At 46.5% G+C, this 21,644-nt stretch overlaps 2 protein-coding genes across 3 annotated transcripts in view; both read left to right on the forward strand.

The window, feature by feature from the left end:
* The window catches only part of LOC121645098 (zinc finger protein 420-like), a 1,096,702-nt gene that overhangs the window by 616,793 nt on the left and 458,265 nt on the right, over positions 1–21,644 (forward strand). The gene's annotated exons all lie outside the window — the stretch shown is intronic.
* On the forward strand, positions 2,897–7,462 carry LOC121645106 (E3 ubiquitin-protein ligase TRIM21-like). Of its 2 annotated transcripts, none has more exons than XM_041993486.1 (2): positions 2,897–3,004; positions 5,276–7,462. In XM_041993486.1, the coding sequence occupies exon 2, from the start codon at positions 5,285–5,287 to the stop codon at positions 6,926–6,928; it is 1,644 nt and encodes a 547-aa protein (XP_041849420.1). In that variant the 5' UTR covers positions 2,897–3,004; positions 5,276–5,284; the 3' UTR covers positions 6,929–7,462. The 2 variants fall into 2 exon arrangements, with proteins under 2 accessions (XP_041849420.1, XP_041849422.1); XM_041993488.1 differs by lacking the exon at positions 2,897–3,004 and adding an exon at positions 4,731–4,749.

The raw sequence follows: 21,644 nt of genomic DNA on the forward strand, positions 1-21,644 counted from the left end.
ACAACCTGAAAATGTGAAGAGGTGTGGATCTAGATAACACAGTAAGGACACAACAGTGTGTGTTCAGTCAGAGGCTTCTTCAACTACACTGCAAGACAGAAGGATACAGGTCATTCTGTCCAGCAGCCATCATCCTCTGGAGCTGAACCAATACGACTGACAATTAACTTCATCTCATTTCTACAAATAAATAAAACAAACTTAACTTCCCCTCAGGTGACATTATTCTAATTTGATTAACTACTAGAAACATGAAGAAACATCCTGAAAATTGTTTTCACATCAAAGCCTTTTCTGTTGCATCATCAGTTCTCTGTGGGCTGAAGCCCAGCAGTCCAGGACACCTCTGCCCCCCAGTGGACAGACACGTCCCTACAACAACAGAAGACCTGAAAATCACCTGGAAGGACCTCAGACCACTGATGCAGTTAAAGTCAGTCACTCTATAAACCGCTACCAAATAATGTGTATTTCATCCATACAGTTGCAGATATTTACCTGTAGTCTCACTTTCATATTGTGATTTTAGGTAATGAAAAATTGTTGAAACTGAACCCAAACCTGCACATCCGGGTGAGCTGGTTTACAAAACTGTAGGATTGACTAAAGTGTTTATTCTGCAGTCACAAGTGAACACAGATGGTCAACTACCTGCTCAGAAAGCATCAGGGGAAAGAAAAGCAGAGTTATATCTATGGGTTCATGCACCGACACAGCTTAATGTAAATTAGTAAGTTTTCAGTCTTTTGCTATAAGTTGTGACTCAGCTTTTAGTCCTGCTGAACTAAGAACTTTAATTTGAAGCTTCATGCCTTGTAGTTTTGTTTGTAACATGAGTGCAGCTCGAATATTAGTCCCGGTAGAGAAAAAGATAAATTTTCAGTGGTAACACGAGTCATCAGAACCTAATGTAGCTTCTAATATGTGGGGATATTATATATTAAGTCTTGTGACGCAGCTTTTTGAATAATTTATTATTCTGAGATTATTAGGACGAGGAGTCGCTGCTCTGCCACATGCATGCATGGAATGAAGACCTACTGGAAAAGGGCTGAAGTTTGATGTAGTTCCTCTCTTTTTCCCATCGAGACATGAACTTCCCGGGGGCAGGAGGGGTGTAGGGGTTTGAAGGGGGGATGAGTGGGGTTCGGGGGATTGGTAGGGGGAGGTGCCGGGGTGTGTGACAGGGATGTTTGTTTGCTGTGTGTGTGTTTTTATGCTATGGAAAGTGTGGTTATGTGTGTGAGTATGTATGCGTGTATGTGTGTGTGCATGCATGTGCTAGAATGAGTGCGAGTGTGCAAGATCATGGGTGAGTAGGTGGGGTGGGGAGGGATCACATGAACCTGTGGGGGAGGCCTGTGTGGACTGGGGGTGGTGCGCCATGGATCTGAGCTCACTCCTCTCCTTCCTCCATGGGTGTGTGGTGGGTGGGTGCCTTCTGGGGTTGGTGGCGGCTTATTGGCTGTGGTCGCTGCATGGCCCGGTCATGGGGGGCATCTTACCCCAGGGGGCCTCCTGTGGAGCGGGGGTGCCTAGTGCTGCTAGCAGCTCACCATCCAGAGGGAAGTTCGCTTCCCTCTGGACTTACATCCCAGGACCCCTCTTCTTCCCCGCTCTCTCTCTTTCTTACACACACAGACACACACGTAGGGATTTCGGAGGCGTGCACGCCATGCTTGGTAGAGCCAAAGGGGGCCACCCAAGTGGCCTCATTGGCTGCACCCTGTGGCGACTCGCCTCTGGGTTTTAATTACACTTAGACATCAAAACACAAGAAACACACCACACAACTTCTGGGGGGTGTGCCATGTAGTGCATGGAGGGCGGGGCCACGAAGATGACCTCACTTCTAGCACAATGTGGTCACTGCCCCTCAGTTTTACTTGCAAACAACACACACACCACAAACAGTCATAAGCAGGAAGGACGAGGGCAATGGGGACCTCTCACACCCCTGTTACCCGGGCCACTGCCGGGGAAGGGCAGGGGGAGGGGTTTGCCCCGGGAGCTGGGACCCGGAGCTGCTGGTTGTGGGGGATGCCCAATCAGCCGCATCTAGGTGGGAGGTGATGGGGCGCAACTGGAGGTGGCACTGGGGATTTGTGGCTCGCCATCCTCTGGTCCGCAGGGGACGTCTCCCACAAGGTATTGTGGGAGGGGGGGGGGGGTTCTAGGGAGTGAGATTGGGAGGTTCGTATGCTGTGTGTGTGATTATACTGTGTGCCTGGGGGTGGTGTGCCGTGGGTCTGGGCTCTCCCACTGTCCTCCTCCCCCTCCTCTCATTCCTCCCTAGGCATGTGGGGTGTGTGTGCCTTCTGGAATTATTAGTGAACTTCCCTCTGGATGTAGATCCCCAGACCCCTCTTCTTTCCCGCTCTCTCTCTCTTTCTCTCTCACACACACGTAGGAACTTTGGAGGCATGCACGCCATGCGGGGTGGAGCGGCCTTGGCTGTACACTGTGGTGACATGCCTTTCATTTTTCACTGCACGTACACTCCAAACCACAAGAAACACAACACAAACAACTTCTTGGAGCCGTGCCACGTAGCGCATGACGGGACAAAAAAAAAAAAAAAAAAAAGAAGACATGAACTTCAGAAACCTCTAAAGAAGCACATGTGGACTTTAAAGTCATGAAGAACTAAATAAGAGCAATGTAAGGTTACAGGACGCTAGCTGGTGCTGGAGTGTTAGCAAGAAGCACAGCCTTAATCCTGCTTCTGGGTTTGAACTTTTCATCCATTAAACAGCATGAAAGAATTGACCTACTTTTAATTTCATCTTGTAAAAGATCTAGGTAAATATTTGTGTGTGACGTTAATGAAACAAAACCTGACAAACAGGTGCAGCAAGAGGCGGAGCAACACTGAATGACAAGTTTTATCACGTTTCTGAGATGAAAGTTGGAGTTAGTCAGAGCTGCGATGAAGACAAATCTGTTTCTGTCTGAAAGAAAATAAAAAAGTTCATCTGTTTTTTTGGTTTTTTTTTCAGTACTGGTGAGTACAGCTGATCATATTTATAATGTTTCATGAAGCAGCATTAACTCCAAACTGAACTGCAATGCCTTTAGAGGCATCAATACGATCAGGAAAATTTTTATCCACGTTGTATAAGATTTATATAACAAAACTGCAAAGTGTCAAATCTCTGGGTGCATCCACTCTGGCGCTGATTAATCTGATTAAACAAACTTCCATGATAGTATGGTTAGTTTGTAGGAGTGTGAACCTTTATTTGCACTCTTGTGTGGACCAAAGCAGCTATATCTAGTCGTCTTGAAAACCAAAGTGAAAAAGTGAACCTCGGTGCAGTTTGTTAACAGTGTGAAAGCGTCCAGTGAACTTCGGAGAGGAAGTGTTGTAGAGTGTGCAACTTACTGGATAGCTTGTCACCTCCTCTGCTGCCCATACTCTTGTGAAAACTGTGTTGTGTTTAAACACTAGAGTAAAAACTGAAATCCCAAGATTGCATGAACTTGGTGTTGCTCCTTTGCTTTGATGTGGTGGACGAGCTGGCTGAAAGGAGGGAGTTCTATTTTCAGCACCAGAGATGCACCAGTTACAGTAATCTGACTACATATTTTAACAAAATATAATCTAACGCGTTAGGATGTCCTACAATGTAATCAAATTACCGTTACTCTTCATATTCGTCCTGCGTTACTTCGGCACTCCCCACTCCTTGCACATATGATTTGAAATCAAGCGCCGTGGACGAAAGTGTATTTATCTAACTCAACACACCTTCTCATTAACGGTGGTACAGAAATTTTATGTACTCGTAAGCATGCAGTTACCTTTCTTCGCTGAAACTTGACCTTTTTTAAATCGACAAACACAAATCATTCACTGCACATGACTTTAGAAAAAAATATGATATAGAAACTTATTACCCTGGTGCATGATGGGAGGTCCGCCTCTCCACTTCCCTCATCAGAACCTATTCCAAACCGAATTGATTTTTTTTTTTTAATAAGTCCGTTACTATTTCATTATTTTCTCATGTGTAAACGTAAAACATAATGCAGATTTGTCTTATGCTTTTTTTTTTTTTTTTTTTTCGTTTTTTTTTTCCCCCGTAATTTTCAAAACTTGCAAGCTGCCTCTGGAACTGAGGTGGACGTTAAAGTCCGGTTATCGCGAGAATGTGACATGAACTCATGTATTTACTTATGATGGTAGGGAAGAAGCACTGAATGATTTACAAAGTTAATAAGAGACTGACTATGTTCATAGAAGGTGAAAAACAATTAAAAGTTACAAGTTGCAAAACATTGTAAAGTCACCATTCGTAACTAATGCACTTTCAGTAAAGTATATGCGAAAAAAAATCGATTGTCATTTTTTTGTTTGGGGGGTTTTAACTAATAAAGTAACTAGTAATCTAACTTAGTTACTTCTAAACCTTAGTAATCAGTAAAGTAACTAGATTACTTTTTAAAGAAGTAATCAGTAATCAGTGGTCAGATTACTTTTTCAAGTAATCTGTGGCATCACTGTTCAGCACCTGGCCTATTAAGCCAGATTTTCTTCCTCCTTCTTTCTTCTTGGTCAGTGGTTGCTTTGAAGAATATCGCCCTCTAGCAAGCAGTTGTAACTGTGTTACATTATCCAAGCAAAGTCCACTGTGAAAGAAAACCAAACCAAAGGAAGGTGTAAAATGTTTAGGAATTTCTTGCCAGGTTCTAATGAGTCCCTGGTGGAGGAGGAGGCGGAGGCGGAGGCGGAGAACGTCTCAGGAGGTAGGCAGGCTAGAGGTGGAGGCAAAGGAGGTCTAAGGAGAAAAATTACAGGCTGGAGGTGGAGGCGGAGTAGGTCTTAGGAGACAGACAGGATAGAGGTGGAGGCAAAGAACATCTTTGGAGAGAGACGGGGTAGAGATGAAGGCAGAGTATGTCCTGATGTGGAGGTAGATGAGAATGTGTTTAGGTCCCTAACTAGGCTGCAGGGTAACGGTGGAGGTGTCACTGAAAAGCTGGGGGCTGATGGAGGGTGGGTGGATTGTTGGGCTGGATGCAGGGGGTGAACTGAACCTACTGAAGAGCATCTTGAGCTCATTAGCTCTGTCCAGACCTGCATCAGACCCACACCCATTATTCTTTCCATGGCCTGCAGTTAAACAGGCATGTAAAGATAAATTTTTTTTGTCACACTCATCTCATAATTTAATTAAAGTTCAACTTTGAGGTTAAATATAACTGTAAATTTAACCGTGACAACTGGATGTGTTTTAAAATGTTGTTTTTCTGCTTTGACTCTTGTTCTCAGAGGTCAGACATGTCTGTCAGCAGCAAGAAGAGCTCTGAGGTTCAGTTTCTCTGCTCCATCTGTCTGGATGTGTTCACTGATCCAGTCTCCACACCATGTGGACACAACTACTGCAAGAACTGCATCACTCAACACTGGGATGTTAATGATGTGTACAATTGTCCCTTATGTAAAGAGGTCTTTCACTATAGACCTCAGCTGAAGGTCAACACCTTCATCAGGGAGATGTCTGATCAGTTCAGACGTGAAGCTCAGCAGGAAGCCAGCAGCAGCAGTTCAGAGCAACAAGCTGCCAAACCAGATGTTCCCTGTGACGTCTGCACTGGAACCAAACTGAAGGCCCTGAAGTCCTGCCTGGTGTGTTTGGCCTCCTACTGTCAGACTCACTTGGAGCCTCATCAGACATGTTCACGTCTGAAAAGACATCAGCTGATGGAGCCTGTGGAGAACCTGGAGGACAGGATGTGTAGGAAGCACGATAAACCTCTGGAGCTGTTCTGTAGGACCGACCAGACATGTGTCTGCATGCTCTGCTCTGTTTTAGACCACAAGACTCATGAGCTTGTTTCTCTGAGAGAAGAATCTGAAGGAAAGAAGGCAGAGCTGGGGAAGACAGAGGCTGAAATCCAGCTGATGATCCAGAAGAGGCGACTGAAGATTCAGGAGCTGAAAGAGTCGATGAAGATCAGTAAAGATGCTGCAGACAGAGAGACAGCAGAAGGTGTTCAGGTCTTCACTGCTCTGATAAAATCCATTCAGAGAGGTCTGTACCAGCTCGTAGAGACGATCCAAGACAAGCAGAAAACTACAGAGAAACAGGCTGAAGACTTCATCAAAGATCTGGAACAGGAAATCTCTGAGCTGATGAAGAGGAGCTCTGAGGTGAAACAGCTCTCACGCTCTGAAGACCACCTCCACCTCCTCCAAAGCTTCTCGTCCCCAAAAGCTGCTCCACCCACCAAGGACTGGACAGAGGTCCGAGTCCATCCACCATCATATGAAGGGACTCTGAAGAGAGCGGTACATCAGCTGGAGGAGTCACTCAGGACCCAGATGAAGAAGTTGCTCGCTGAGTCTGAGCTGATGAAGGTCCAGCAGTATGCAGTGGATGTTACTCTGGACCCTGATACAGCACATCCAGACCTCATCCTGTCTGATAATGGAAAACAAGTTCGCTGTGGTGCTGTGAGGAAGAATCTTAAAGATAATCCCGAAAGATTTTCTCAGTGTACCGGCGTTTTAGGACGTCAGAGTTTCTCTTCAGGAAGATTCTACTTTGAGGTTCAGGTTAAAGGAAAATCTGGTTGGGATTTAGGAGTCGCCAGCGAGTCCATCAACAGGAAGGGAAACGTCAGACTGAGTCCTCAGGATGGTTTCTGGACTGTCTGGTTGACTGATGGAACTGAGTACAAAGCTATCGGCAGTCCTCCAGTCCGTCTCCATCTCCAGTCTGTTCCTAAGAAGGTGGGGGTGTTTGTAGACCATGAGGGGGGTCTGGTCTCCTTTTATGATGTAAATACTGCAGCTCTGATCTTCTCCTCTACTGGCTGTTGCTTCACTGACAAACTCCACCCGTACTTTGGTCCTGGTCTGAATGATGGCGGTGAAAACTCAGCTCCTCTGATCATCTGTCCTGTCAGTCACTCAGTCTGATGCTTTTTCTAGAGAAGCTCCATGAAGACTGGATCTGTTTCATAAAAATGTTCATTCTGAGCGTCTCTGTAGGTGAAGTTCTACTAGTGGAGTGATGAGGCTGTAAATGTCCTCATCAACAAGTCACCAGTTCACGTCTGGATTCTTCTGCAGCTCATTCCACTTCTGTCTGTCTCCATCTTTCATTTTTAACCTTTAATCATCATTTTTATCTTAATGTGATCCATTGTTGATGGTCAGAAGCCTCAACAAGTTCAGACATTATCAAAACACCACTGGATTAATAATCTCAGTGGATAAATTCACATCTTTAAGTCTGGATGTAAAATATTTTACCTGACAGTGATGTTAAATCTTGTGCAGCAGTTTTCTATTCTCACTTTAAAGTCATGTCATTCAATCATTCTGTTGTAGAAAACAAGTTGTAGAAAATAAGAAGTCATTATATCACCCTGATACTGACGTCCATGAAGCATGAACATGAACTTGTGACTGTGATTAATGCTGGTTGTGAAATAAAACGTCATATTGAAGTAAAAATTTGTTGTTTTGTTTAATTTAAGTTTGCACCCAACATACTGTTGAAAAGTCCTGATTAAAAAATATTTTAAATCTTTATATTATTATATATTTTAAATTCTATTATAAAAATTAGGATGGTTTTATTTAATAATTAATTAGTTACTGCAGTTATTTGAGATCTTTTTGAACATGGTTGCATAATTCTTCTTACTTGTTTGAAAACATTTGGTTTAAACAGATCTGTTACCATTAAAGATACTTAGATGGGTCATGAGGACCTGCAGCTTATTCCAACTGTTTCTTCACCTGACTACAGAAGACAGACAGGCTAAAGGTGTAGACAGGAAAGCCTACAGGGGGGACTGCCCAGGTGTGCCACTACTTTCAACTCACGGACACAACAAACCTCACTGCAAACTTAAAAACGTGGAGCCGTCATGTACCGAGTATGCCTAACCAAGTATAAAGTAGGGATTGCCAACCATGAGTACCTAGTCCATCCACTTTAGGGCTCCCATGGCTCACTCCTTCAAAGGCATTGTGTAATCATTGTTTTTTGGGGGGGTTTTACCTTGTTATTATGTACAGACCGGTTTCCAACACAAAGCCAGATACCCTCTCATCAGTTGAGCTCAGACGCCTCATCGTCCAGTACCAACACCATCATACCCTTGTCTTGCCTGGTCGCTGCTGTTACCTGGGAGGTGGAACAGGCTGTATGGAATGCTCTTCGGGACAACCCTTGTCATCCTGGGTCTGCTTGCACCCTCTTCTTACTCCGGAGGCATTTTTGGTGGCCCTCTATGCACCGGGACGTCCGGGAGTATGTTGAAGATGCCACCCAGTCCCCTGCTGGTCTGCTTCACCCTCTCCTGACTCCCAGCAGGAGTTGGTTGTATGTTGCCCTGGTGTTTGTTACTGGTCTCCCGGCGTCTAGAGGTAACACTATTATCCTCATGATTGCTGACCGTTTCTCCAAGGCGGTGCATTTTGTGACCCTGCCTAAACTACCGAGCACCATGGAAACTGCTGAACTTGTCACTCGCCATGTCTTCAGGCTCCACATTATCCCTGTCAATATTGTTTTCGATCATGGTCCCCAATTCATTTTGCATGTTTGGAAAGCTTTTTGTCATGCCCTTAGTGCTATGTTCAGTTTAAGTTCTGGTTTTCACCCCCAGACTAATGGTCAGGTGGAACGGGCTAATCAGGATTTGGAGTCGGCTCTGCGGTGTGTGGCTGCTGCCAACCCTTCATTGTGGCGTGACCAGCTGAGTCGGGTTGAATCTGCACACAAATCCCTCACATCATCGGCTATGGGCCTCACTCCTTTTAAAGTTTCTCTGGGATACCAACCACCCCTATCTCCCGTTCAGGAGGAGGAGATCGCTATGCCCTCTGTTCAACATCACCTTCGTCGCTGCTGGAGGCTCTGGAGTGAAACCAAGGCTGCTCTGCTCAGGACGTCTGAACACAATCACCGCTTAGCTGATCCCAGATGTGTTCCGGCTCCTACCTATTATCCAAATCAGAAGGTCTGGTTATCGTCAGAGCACATTGCCTTGAGGCTTGAATCCAGGGAGTTGTACCCCAGATATTTGGGACCATTCGAGATTATCAAGGATGGCAACCAGACACCAGGGCATGCACCACCCCACCCCATGGCAGCACATCCAGGCAGGCCCAGACCCCCGGCACAAACAGACCCCTCTAGCCTCCCAAGAGAGGGGGGGCCACACAAGATGTTGTGGGAGGAATGGGCGGGGGCTGAGGCATGAGATTGGGAGGTTCGTATGCTGTGTGTGTGATTATACTGTGTGCCTGGGGGTGGTGTGCCGTGGGTCTGTGCTCTCCCACTGTCCTCCTCCCCCTCCTCTCATTCCTCCCTAGGCATGTGGGGCGTGTGTGCCTTCTGGAGTTATTAGCTGCTCATTGGCTGCGGTTGCTGCATGACCGGTCATGGTGGATGGCTTCTCCTGGCCTGTCTTACCCTGGGGGACCTCCCGGGGAACGGGGGTGCCTAATGCCACCAGAGGCTCAACATCCAGAGGGAAGTGAACTTCCCTCTGGACTTAGATCCCCAGACCCCTCTTCTTTCCCGCTCTCTCTCTCTTTCTCTCACACACACACACGTAAGACCTTTGGAGGCATGCACGCCATGCGGGGTGGAGCGGCCTTGGCTGTACACTGTGGTGACATGCCTTTCTGCACGTAGACACCAAACCACAAGAAACACAACACACAAACAACTTCTTGGAGCCGTGCCACGTACTGCATGAAGGGACAAAAAAAAAAAAAAAAGACATGAACTTCAGAAACCTCTAAAGAAGTACAGGTGGACTTTAAAGTCATGAAGAACTAAATAAGAGCAATGTAAGGTTACAGGACGCTAGCTGGTGCTGGAGTGTTAGCAAGAAGCACAGCCTTAATCCTGCTTCTGGGTTTGAACTTTTCATCCATTAAACAGCAATGCACTCAAAGACTTGACCTACTTTTAATTTCATCTTGTAAAAGATCTAGGTGAATATTTGTGTGTGACGTTAATGAAACAAAACCTGACAAGCAGGTGCAGCACGAGGCGGAGCAACACTGCTTGAACTGCATGAACTTGGTGTTGCTCCTTTGCTTTCATGTGGTGGATGAGCTGGCTGAAAGGAGGGAGTTCCATTTTCAGCACTTGGCCAACTACGAAAGATTTTCTTCCTCCTCCTTCTTTCTTCTTGGTCAGTGGTTGCTTTGAAGAATATCGCCACTTAGCAAGCAGTTGTTATAATGACGTCATGTTTTCCAAGCAGTTTGATTAAAAAAGATTAAACTGATTACATAAAAACAGACGGGATATCAGAGAGGAATGGTGGAGGATTTAAGATTCTGCCATTCATAATTCAATTTAGTTTTGATCTTTGAGTACGACCAATATGTAGTAGGGCTTGTCGATCATATACCAGAAATGCAGTCACATTATGCCAGTTAAAAAAAACAATAAAAACACTAAAAAAGCAATTATTAGACCGAGCAGATGTCGAGCTGCTTGTGCCATCTTGGTCCTTCAGCTCCTTCCTTAAAGTAGGGATTCCCAACCACGAGTGCCTAGTCCATCCACTTTATGGCTCCCAGCAGTCAAAAAGAAAAGCACAAGTTAAAGCCGCAACAAAATGAATAAAGCCAACTCAATCAACTTATACTGAAAAGGAAACTACTGGTAAAAATAAGATAAACACAGTTGTAACTTACAAAGAACAGAAAAACAACAAAACAGCACAAAACAGCAGCAGGTAACCTGCAACTGAAAAGCAACTAATTAGTGCAAATCCTAAAAGGTTGCTTTGGTAAATTGTTTTACCTGCCACCCTACTCACCACCCTTAGAGGCAAAAGCAGATGACAAGTCAGGGGTTCAAAAAGGCAGCCGCCACCACCAACAGCAATCACAGTATGCAGAAGGTCAGCAGATGTCTTACATGCTACTACATGGCACCTGAGAGTTAGTAGCCCCTATTGCTGCACTCCTTACTGTTTGAGGCAGATGGTGGGGATTGTTATGTCTTCCAGCAGTTAAGCAAGTTGTCCTTCTCAGGGGAAGCTCTCTATCTACTGCTGGATTAGCTTTGTCCGCAAGGTGGGAGTGGGAGGCTGTCCTCTCTTTCATTATGGGAGCCTGAGGTGGCAGAATAGGCTGTGGGTCTACGGTTACTGAAGTGGAAGTAGAAACCAAACCGAACCATTCACCATCCACCATAGATTCATCCAGGGAATAAAGTTCTTCTGACCACAATTCTTTATTTGCAGGACAGTCATCCACAGCAGTCACTTTACTCTTCAGCAATGAGCGATGAAAGTGTTTTACCTTAGCAGGGTCCTCAAGAGGTGCAATGGTGTATACCCATCCTCATGCTGCTGGGTCTCACAACACCTTGTACACAACAGAGCTCCAAACATCTTGAATCTTATGACAACCTCTAAGTCCAACATCCTTCAGGTAGACCAACTGATTTTCCTGTAATGGGGAGTCTCATACCTCTTTGTCATGGTGCTCCTTGCACAGCTGGGCTTTGGCCTCCAGATGTTGGGTCACTCCTTCAAAGGCATGGTGTAATCAGGTCTGGTTTTCCACAACCCAGTCATGGACAGTGCTGGCAGATGGTTCTTGCACTCTTCCCAAAAGGAAATCCACCGGCAACTGGGGATCTGTACCAAACATCAGAAAAAATTGGCGACTCACCCATAGACTGATGAGCATGACCAATCCCTTTTCTTGGTAACAGGCAGTGTGCAAAGCAGATTGCACAGTGTCCTATTAAACCTCTCACATTGGCCATTACCAGCAGGATGGGGTAGTCTGACTCTTCTCTATCCCATACATCTGGCATAGCTGTTGAATGAAATGGCTCTCAAAATTTCGCCTTTGGTCAGAGTGAATGCGACTTGGTACCATTCATTCATCAGCACCTTGGCAACCATGGCAGCAGTCTGGTCATGGGTTGGGATGGTCTGGGTAAATTTGGAAAAGATATCAGTCATAATCAGAACATTTTCCGTTCCATTCTTTGCAGGCTCCAATGTGGTAAAATCAATAGCAAGGACTTGATTTGGACAGAATGCAAGCAGATGACCCATAGGGGCATCCATCTGGGTGAGTGTCCTTGGCTATCTGACAGCGCTCACATCTCTGACACCACTGTTTGATGTCTTGATGCATTCCAGGCCAGTAGCAACATTGACGGATCACGTGTGTTGTTATCTCAGTGCCTTGATGTCCATGGTCATCATGTAATTGATGCAGTACCTGATTCTCAAGGGACGTAGGCAGTACCAGCTGCAGCTGCTCTTGTCCCGCAGGATTGCATACCAGACGATAAAGCACTCCATCTTGTGCCACAATTCGTTCCCACTGACTAACGAGGACGGGAACATTCTTGGTGAACTGGCAATGTTCGGCTGCATCAGGGCCTAGCTTCCCGGACCAAAGCTGCAGGAACTTCTTGATAGTGGGGTCACATTCCTGTAGAGTCACAGATCTGACTAGGTATGACAAGGGAAAGCAGAGATGACAGCTTGAGTGGTATAATGGGTCTGATTAGATTCCAAAACCTGCTGCAATGTGTGTGGAATCTGAATACCAGAAGTAACAAGATCTGATGTACTTGCGGGTGCTGGATGTTGTCTGGAGAGGGCATCAGTATTCTTGTTATTTCGACCAGGCTTGTATTTTATGGTAAAGTCAAAAGCAGCCAAATATGCAGCCCATCGTTGTTCAGTTGCACCCAGTTTAGCTGTTGAAAGATGACTGAGAGGATTATTGTATGTACAAACCACACATTTCTGTCCCATCAAGTAATCCCTGAATTTTTCAGTCATGGCCCATTTAAGAGCCAAGAATTCCAGCTTCATAGAGCTGTAGTTATTCATGTTGCTCTCTGTAGGCCTAAGGCATACAGACAACTGGTCTGACTTTGTCATCCTGTTCTTGGGAAAGAACAGCACCAAATCTATTATAACTGGCATCAACCTCCAGAATGAATGGCAAAGGAAAGTTTGCACAAGCCAAAACGGGATCAGATACCAACCTCCTTTTAAGATCTTCAAAACTGCACTCACACGCTTCTGTCCATGCTGCAGATAGGGATGTCCCAGTAGGCTTCCGAGACTTTGTGCCAATCTGCTCAGCTGCCAGGCAAAGCAAGGGGGCTGCCAGCTTGGTGAATCCTTCAATGAATCGGTGATAGTCGCTGGCAAACCCTAGGAAGGAACGTAGCTCTGACACTGTGTTTGGCCTTTTCTATTTGGACACTGCATCTGTCTTGCCAGGGCTTGTTGATACACCATCCTGAGAAATGACATGACCCAAGTAGCTCACCTCGGTTTTGAAAAAGGAGCATTTTCCCAGCTTTACCTTGAGACCTTCTTTCTGCAGACAACCCAGCACAGCATCCAAACGGCTCACATGTTCCTTTACAGGAAGAGAAAATGATAACATCATCCAGGTACAACAACAAAGATTGGCAATGCGGATCTCCAAAGATCCTCTCCATTAATCTCTGGAAAGTACTTGGGGCATTGCATAGCCCAAAAGGCATCGTGTTCCATTTAAATAGCCCGATTGGTGTGCAGAAAGCAGTCATCACTTTGTCCATTTCGGTGACAGGTACTTGGTTATACCCAGCAGCCAAATCCAGAGTTGAGAACCTTCAAGCTCCTGACAACACATCAAGTGACTCCTCATTGTGCAGCAAGGGAAAAGCATCCTTTCATGTCTCGCTGTTCAGGAGGCGATAGTTCACACAGTCAAAGGCTGCCATCTTTCTTTTTGACCAGCACAACTGCAGAGGCAAAGGGGCTACTACTCTCCCTGATAACTTGTGACTCAAGAAGCTGACTTTGGGGAAGACCGGGACATTGCTGCTTCATACTCTGAAGGAGGAATACGTCAGAACCCCTGACGCTCTGGCATCTCATCCACTAAGGGGATGTCATGAGAAATAAGGTTAGTACAACCTAGGTCCCCCTCAAGTGCCTGTATTTTTGCAACAAGGACCGAACCTGACATTGCTCCTCTTCTGCAAGGGCTGTTAAATCAACTGCGTCAATTTTGTCTCCTATAAAGCTGGTGACAAACGGACAAGCAACTGTGGCTGAAACTTCCCCCTCTTTGAGAACAACTGGGGGGCTCACCAGGTAAGCAGTGTATATGGTACCCAGAACAGTACGTGGATACAGTACATCTTGGCTCCCTACGTTGATAATGGGGTTATACACAGTACCTCTACTGAGGCCAGGAGCCCTGCAGAAAGGGTGATGATAATGTTTTGCACCAAACAAAACATCATCCACTATGTGGTGATTATGACAGGTAACCGGTATCATTTTCACAGTGCGTCCAGGGATTCTACAGACTCTCTCACCTTGTACTTTCACACAACCTGAATATTCTGGAGAGGTGTTAACCTTTTCTTGGTGACACTGCTGAAGAGCCTGCTGAATGCGAATAGGAACCTGCAACATAGTTGGTAAGTCAAAGAGAGTTGTATTAGAGAGAGTTCGCTTCCCTCTGGACTTACATCCCAGGACCCCTCTTCTTTCCCGCTTTCTCTCTTTCTTACACACACAGACACACACGTAGGGATTTGGGAGGCATGCACGCCATGCTTGGTAGAGCCAAGGGGGCCACCCAAGTGGCCTCCTTGGCTGCACCCTGTGGCAACTCGCCTCTGGGTTTTAATTACACTTAGACATCAAAACACAAGAAACACAACACACAACTTCTGGGGGGTGTGCCATGTAGTGCATGGAGGGCGTGGCCACGAAGATGACCTCGCGCCTAGCACAATGTGGTCACTGCCCCTCAGTTTTACTTGCAAACAACACACACACCACAAACAGTCATAAGCAGGAAGGACGAGGGCAATGGGGACCTCTCACACCCCTGTTACCCGGGCCACCGCCGGGGACGGGCAGGGGGAGGGGTTTGCCCCGGGAGCCGGGACCCGGAGCTGCTGGTTGTGGGGGATGCCCAGTCAGCCGCATCTAAGTGGGAGGTGATGGGGCGTGACTGGAGGTGGGGAGTGGATTTGTGGCTCGCCATCCTCTGGTCCGCAGGGGACGTCTCCCACAAGGTATTGTGGGAGGGAGAGGGACGTGCTGAGGCATGAGATTGGGAGGTTCGCATGCTGTGTGTGTGATTATACTATGTGCCTGGGGATGGTGTGCCGTGGGTCTGTGCTCTCCCACTGTCCTCCTCCCCCTTCTCTCATTCCTCCCTAGGCATGTGGGGTGTGTGTGCCTTCTAGAATTATTAGTGAACTTCCCTCTGGACTTAGATCCCCAGACCCCTCTTCTTTCCAATTCTCTCTCTCTCTTTCTCTCTCACACACTCGTAGGAACTTTGGAGATATGCACGTCATGCGGGGTGGAGCGGACTTGGCTGTACACTGTGGTGACATGCCTTTCATTTTTAACTGCACGTACACTCCAAACCACAAGAAACACAACACACAAACAACTTCTTGGAGCCGTGCCACGTAGTGCATGACGGGCCCAAAAAAAAAAAAAAAAAAAAAAAAATGTAGGTGCAGATTAAATCTTTAATACAAAAGAATCTAAGCAACTAAAGTGAAAAATCATACAAATATAAAATCTCTGTTCCAGCTAACAATGAAGACTAAAAGCTAAGTAGCTAAACATAATATGAGACTAGCGGGGGCCACCAGTGGAGGGCAGCCTACAGGGGGACTGCCCAGGTGTGCCACTATTCTCAACTCGCGGACACAACAAACCTCACTGCAAACTTAAAAACGTGGAGCTGTCATGTACCAAGTATGCCTAACCAAGTATAAAGTAGGGATTCCCAACCATGAGTGCCTAGTCCATCCACTTTAGGGCTCCCATGGCTCACTCCTTCAAAGGCATGGTGTAATCATTGTTTTTTTGGGAGATTTTACCTTGTTATTATGTACAGACCGGTTTCCAACACAAAGCCAGATACCCTCTCATCAGTTGAGCTCAGACGCCTCATCGTCCAGTACCAACACCATCATACCCTTGTCTTGCCTGGTCGCTGCTGTTACCTGGGAGGTGGAACAGGCTGTATGGAATGCTCTTCGGGACAACCCTTGTCATCCTGGGTCTGCTTGCACCCTCTTCTTACTCCGGAGGCATTTTTGGTGGCCCTCTATGCACCGGGACGTCCGGGAGTATGTTGCTGCTTGCGCCGTCTGTGCCAGAAGAAAGATGCCACCCAGTCCCTTGCTGGTCTGCTTCACCCTCTCTTGACTCCCAGTAGGAGTTGGTTGTATGTTGCCCTGGTGTTTGTTACTGGTCTCCCGGCGTCTAGAGGTAACACTATTATCCTCATGATTGCTGACCGTTTCTCCAAGGCAGTGCATTTTGTGGCCCTGCCTAAACTACCGAGCACCATGGAAACTGCTGAACTTGTCACTCGCCATGTCTTCAGGCTCCACATTATCCCTGTCAATATTGTGTTCGATCATGGTCCCCAATTCATCTTGCATGTTTGGAAAGCTTTTTGTCATGCCCTTAGTGCTATGTTCAGTTTAAGTTCTGGTTTTCACCCCCAGACTAATGGTCAGGTGGAACGGGCTAATCAGGATTTGGAGTCGGCTCTGCGGTGTGTGGCTGCTGCCAACCCTTCATTGTGGCGTGACCAGCTGAGTCGGGTTGAATCTGCACACAAATCCCTCACATCATCGGCTATGGGCCTCACTCCTTTTAAAGTTTCTCTGGGATACCAACCACCCCTATTTCTCGTTCAGGAGGAGGAGATCGCTATGCCCTCTGTTCAACATCACCTTCGTCGCTGCTGGAGGCTCTGGAGTGAAATCAAGGCTGCTCTGCTCAGGACGTCTGAACACAATCACCGCTTAGCTGATCCCAGATGTGTTCCGGCTCCTACCTATTATCCAAATCAGAAGGTCTGGTTATCGTCAGAGCACATTCCCTTGAGACTTGAATCCAGGGAGTTGTCCCCCAGATATTTGGGACCATTCGAGATTATCAAGGATGGCAACCAGACACCAGGGCATGCACCACCCCACCCCATGGCAGCACATCCAGGCAGGCTCAGACCCCCGGCACATACAGACCCCTCTAGCCTCCCAAGAGAGGGGGGCCACACAAGGTGGTGTGGGAGGAAGGGGAGGTGCTGAGGCGTGAGATTGGGAGGTTCGTATGCTGTGTGTGTGATTATACTGTGTGCCTGGGGGTGGTGTGCCGTAGGTCTGTGCTCTCCCACTGTCCTCCTCCCCCTCCTCTCATTCCTCCCTAGGCATGTGGGGTGTGTGTGCCTTCTGGAGTTATTAGCTGCTCATTGGCTGCGGTTGCTGCATGACCGGTCATGGTGGATGGCTTCTCCTGGCCTGTCTTACCCTGGGGGACCTCCCAGGGAACGGGGGTGCCTAATGCCACCAGAGGCTCAACATCCAGAGGGAAGTGAACTTCCCTCTGGACTTAGATCCCCAGACCCCTCTTCTTTCCCGCTCTCTCTCTCTCTCTCTCACACTCACACGTAGGAACTTTGGAGGCACGCACGCCATGCGGGGTGGAGCGACCTTGGCTGTACACTGTGGTGACATGCCTTTCTGCACGTAGACACCAAACCACAAGAAACACAACACAAACAACTTCTTGGAGCCGTGCCACGTAGCGCGTGACGGGACAAAAAAAAAAAAAAAAAAAAGACATGAACTTCAGAAACCTCTAAAGAAGCACAGGTGGACTTTAAAGTCATGAAGAACTAAATAAGAGCAATGTAAGGTTACAGGACACTAACTGGTGTGGAGTGTTAGCAAGAAGCACAGCCTTAATCCTGCTTCTGGGTTTGAACTTTTCATCCATTAAACAGCATGAAAGAATTGACCTACTTTTAATTTCATCTTGTAAAAGATCTAGGTAAATATTTGTGTGTGAAGGTAATGAAACAAAACCTAACAAACAGGTGCAGCAAGAGGCGGAGCAACACTGCTTGAACTGCATGAACTTGGTGTTGCTCCTTTGCTTTCATGTGGTGGATGAGCTGGCTGAAAGGAGGGAGTTCCATTTTCAGCACTTGGCCAACTACGAAAGATTTTCTTCCTCCTCCTTCTTTCTTCTTGGTCAGTGGTTGCTTTGAAGAATATCGCCCCTTAGCAAGCAGTTGTTATAATGACGTCATGTTTTCCAAGCAGTTTGATTAGAAAAGATTAAACTGATTACATAAAAACAGACGGGATATCAGAGAGGAATGGTGGAGGATTTGAGGTTCTGCCATTCATAATTCAATTCAGTTTTGATCTTTGAGTACGACCAATATGTAGTAGGGCTTGTCGATCATATACCAGAAAAGCAGTCACATTATGCCAGTTAAAAAAAACAATAAAAACACTAAAAAAGCAATTATTAGACCGAGCAGACGTCAAGCCGCTTGCTCCATCTCGGTCCTTCAGTTCCTTCCTTAAAGTAGGGATTCCCAACCACGAGTATCTAGTCCATCCACTTTATGGCTCCCAGCAGTCAAAAAGAAAAGCACAAGTTAAAGCCACAACAAAACGAGTAAAGCCAACTCAATCAACTTATACTGAAAAAGAAAAGGAAGCTTCTGGTGAAAATAAGATAAACACAGTTGTAACTAACAAAGAACAGAAAAACAACAAAACAGCACAAAACAGCAGCAGGTAACCTTGTTATAGGAAAAATTATCAAGAGTCTGAATGAGTAAAAGTAATTAGAAGATTCATTACAGGAGAAGTATAAAGTACAAACAATTTCACTTGCAAGTAGAGAGTGTCGTCCAGACTCGCATGAAGTCGAGAGAGATTCTGACTTTACATCATTAGCATCAGTTTTTATTCAACCTGGTTCCAGCTGAAAATCAGTCCCTCAGACTGATAGTAGGAGAAAGGAGATTGAGGGGTGCCATCCTCGCCCAATCAGGCTGTCGTTCTCTAAACAACTGTTTTCTATCAGCTGCCTGTCAGACTCATCTTTCTCCCACGTCATGAATCCGAAAGAATGATCAGTCTGTCCTCACATATAGTGAATAATAACGTCAGTGTTCTATATCAGTAATGTTCTATATCAGAAGGGAAAGAAAACATACGTAATGTTCTATATCAGAAGGAAGAGACAAGATGGCATATCTGTCCAGTGTCCTTTTGTTTGCAAGTTCATGCTTGTGAAACAAACACTACTAGTTAGTTCTTCATATTTTTCTTCCAGCCAGTCAGACTCTAATAATTTAAGGTGGTCTTGACTATTACTTTCCCACGCTTTGAGGGTTTTCCAGAGCTAAAAGAATTTTAGGTGGCCTTGCTCGCTCTCTCATTACACTCTGCTCTAGAATGTGTGATGACTGGCAATAAACTCATATGGTCAAATATTTACAAGATATGCTGTTGGGATATATTTAACTGTTTGGTGGAGCATTAAAATATCCTCCTCCACCCAGCCTGGGTTATTAGAAAGAGTCTGACTGGCTGGAAGAAAAATATGAAGCACTAACTAGTGGTGTCTGTTTCACAAGCATGAACTTGACACATCCTGTATCCACCTCTGTCTCCCAAGATGTCTTCTGCCTCCTCCCCTAGCCTGTCTGTCTCCAGAGATCTTCTCTGTCTCCACTTCTAGCATATCACTCTCCCAAGATGTCCTCTGCTTCTACCTCCATCCTGTCTATCTCCCAAGACGTCCTTTGCCTCCACCTCTAGCCCGTCTGTCTTCTGCAGTCAGGCGAAGAAACAACTGGTGAAACTAAACAAGAACGATGCTGCAGTTCCAGATGATCCATCAAAGCGTCTTGTGGTGCATAGTGATATGATGGTGATGATTGTTATTGTCAAAGTATTGTCAAATGAACAGATTGCAGATTAAAGTTGTAAATGCTTTATTTAAAATGGTGGAACTTGGAAGACCGATAACGCCACCTTGGATGTAAGACCCCAGGAATAATAGGACGCAGGCTCGCACCTGTTAAATAGACAGATGTAGGTGCAGATTAAATCTTTAATACAAAAGAATCTAAGCAACTAAAGTGAAAAATCATACAAATATAAAATCTCTGTTCCAGCTAACAATGAAGGCTAAAAGCTAAGTAGCTAAACATAATATGAGACTAGCGGGGGCCACCAGTGGAGGGCAGCCCACAGGGGGACTGCCCAGGTGTGCCACTATTCTCAACTCGCGGACACAACAAACCTCACTGCAAACTTAAAAACGTGGCGCCGTCATGTACCGAGTATGCCTAACCAAGTATAAAATAGGGATTCCCAACCACGAGTGCCTAGTCCATCCACTTTAGGGCTCCCATGGCTCACTCCTTAAAAGGCATGGTGTAATCATTGTTTTTTTTAGGGAGATTTTACCTTGTTATTATGTACAGACCCATTTCCAACACAAAGCCAGATACCCTCTCATCAGTTAGAATGCTCTTTGGGACAACCCTTGTCATCCTGGGTCTGCTTGCACCCTCTTCTTACTCCGGAGGCATTTTTGGTGGCCCTCTATGGACCGGGACGTCCGGGAGTATGTTGCTGCTTGCGTCGTCTGTGCCAGAGGAAAGACGTCCACCCAGTCCCCTGCTGGTCTGCTTCACCCTCTCCTGACTCCCAGTAGGAGTTGGTTGCATGTTGCCCTGGTGTTTGTTACTGGTCTCCCGGCGTCTAGAGGTAACACCATTATCCTCATGATTGCTGACCGTTTCTCCAAGGCGGTGCATTTTGTGGCCCTGCCTAAACTACCAAGCACCATGGAAACTGCTGAACTTGTCACTCGCCATGTCTTCAGGCTCCACAGTCTCCCTGTCAATATTGTTTTGGATCATGGTCCCCAATTCATCTTGCAGGTTTGGAAAGCTTTTTGTCATGCCCTTAGTGCTATGTTCAGTTTAAGTTCTGGTTTTCACCCCCAGACTAATGGTCAGGTGGAACGGGCTAATCAGGATTTGGAGTCGGCTCTGCGGTGTGTGGCTGCTGCCAACCCTTCATCGTGAAGTGACCAGCTGAGTCGGGTTGAATCTGCACACAAATCCCTCACATCATCGGCTATGGGCCTCACTCCTTTTAACGTTTCTCTGGGATACCAACCACCCCTATTTCCCATTCAGGAGGAGGAGATCGCTATGCCCTCTGTTCAACATCACCTTCGTCGCTGCTGGAGGCTCTGGAGTGAAACCAAGGCTGCTCTGCTCAGGACGTCTGAACACAATCACCGCTTAGCTGATTCCAGATGTGTTCCGGCTCCTACCTATCATCCAAATCAGAAGGTCTGGTTATCGTCAGAGCACATTCCCTAGAGGCTTGAATCCAGGGAGTTGTACCCCAGATATTTGGGACCATTCGAGATTATCAAGGGTGACAACCAGACACCAGGGCATGCACCACCCCACCCCATGGCAGCACATCCAGGCAGGCCCAGACCCCCGGCACATACAGACCCCTCTAGCCTCCCAAGAGAGGGGGGCCACACAAGGTGGTGTGGGAGGAAGGGGAGGTGCTGAGGCATGAGATTGGGAGGTTTGTATGCTGTGTGTCTGATTATACTGTGTGCCTGGGGGTGGTGTGCCGTAGGTCTGGGCTCTCCCACTGTCCTCCTCCCTCTCCTCTCATTCCTCCCTAGGCATGTGGGGTGTGTGTGCCTTCTGGAGATATTAGCTGCTCATTGGCTGCGGTCACTGCCTGACGCGGTCATGGTGGATGGCTTCTCCTGGC

This window comes from Melanotaenia boesemani, chromosome 8 (assembly GCF_017639745.1).
Source record: "Melanotaenia boesemani isolate fMelBoe1 chromosome 8, fMelBoe1.pri, whole genome shotgun sequence".
NCBI lineage: Eukaryota > Metazoa > Chordata > Actinopteri > Atheriniformes > Melanotaeniidae > Melanotaenia > Melanotaenia boesemani.

Excerpts from the sequence above, each read along its gene's own strand:
- LOC121645106 (XM_041993486.1), top strand. The coding sequence starts at position 5,285 with ATGTCTGTCAGCAGCAAGAAGAGCTCTGAGGTTCAGTTTCTCTGCTCC.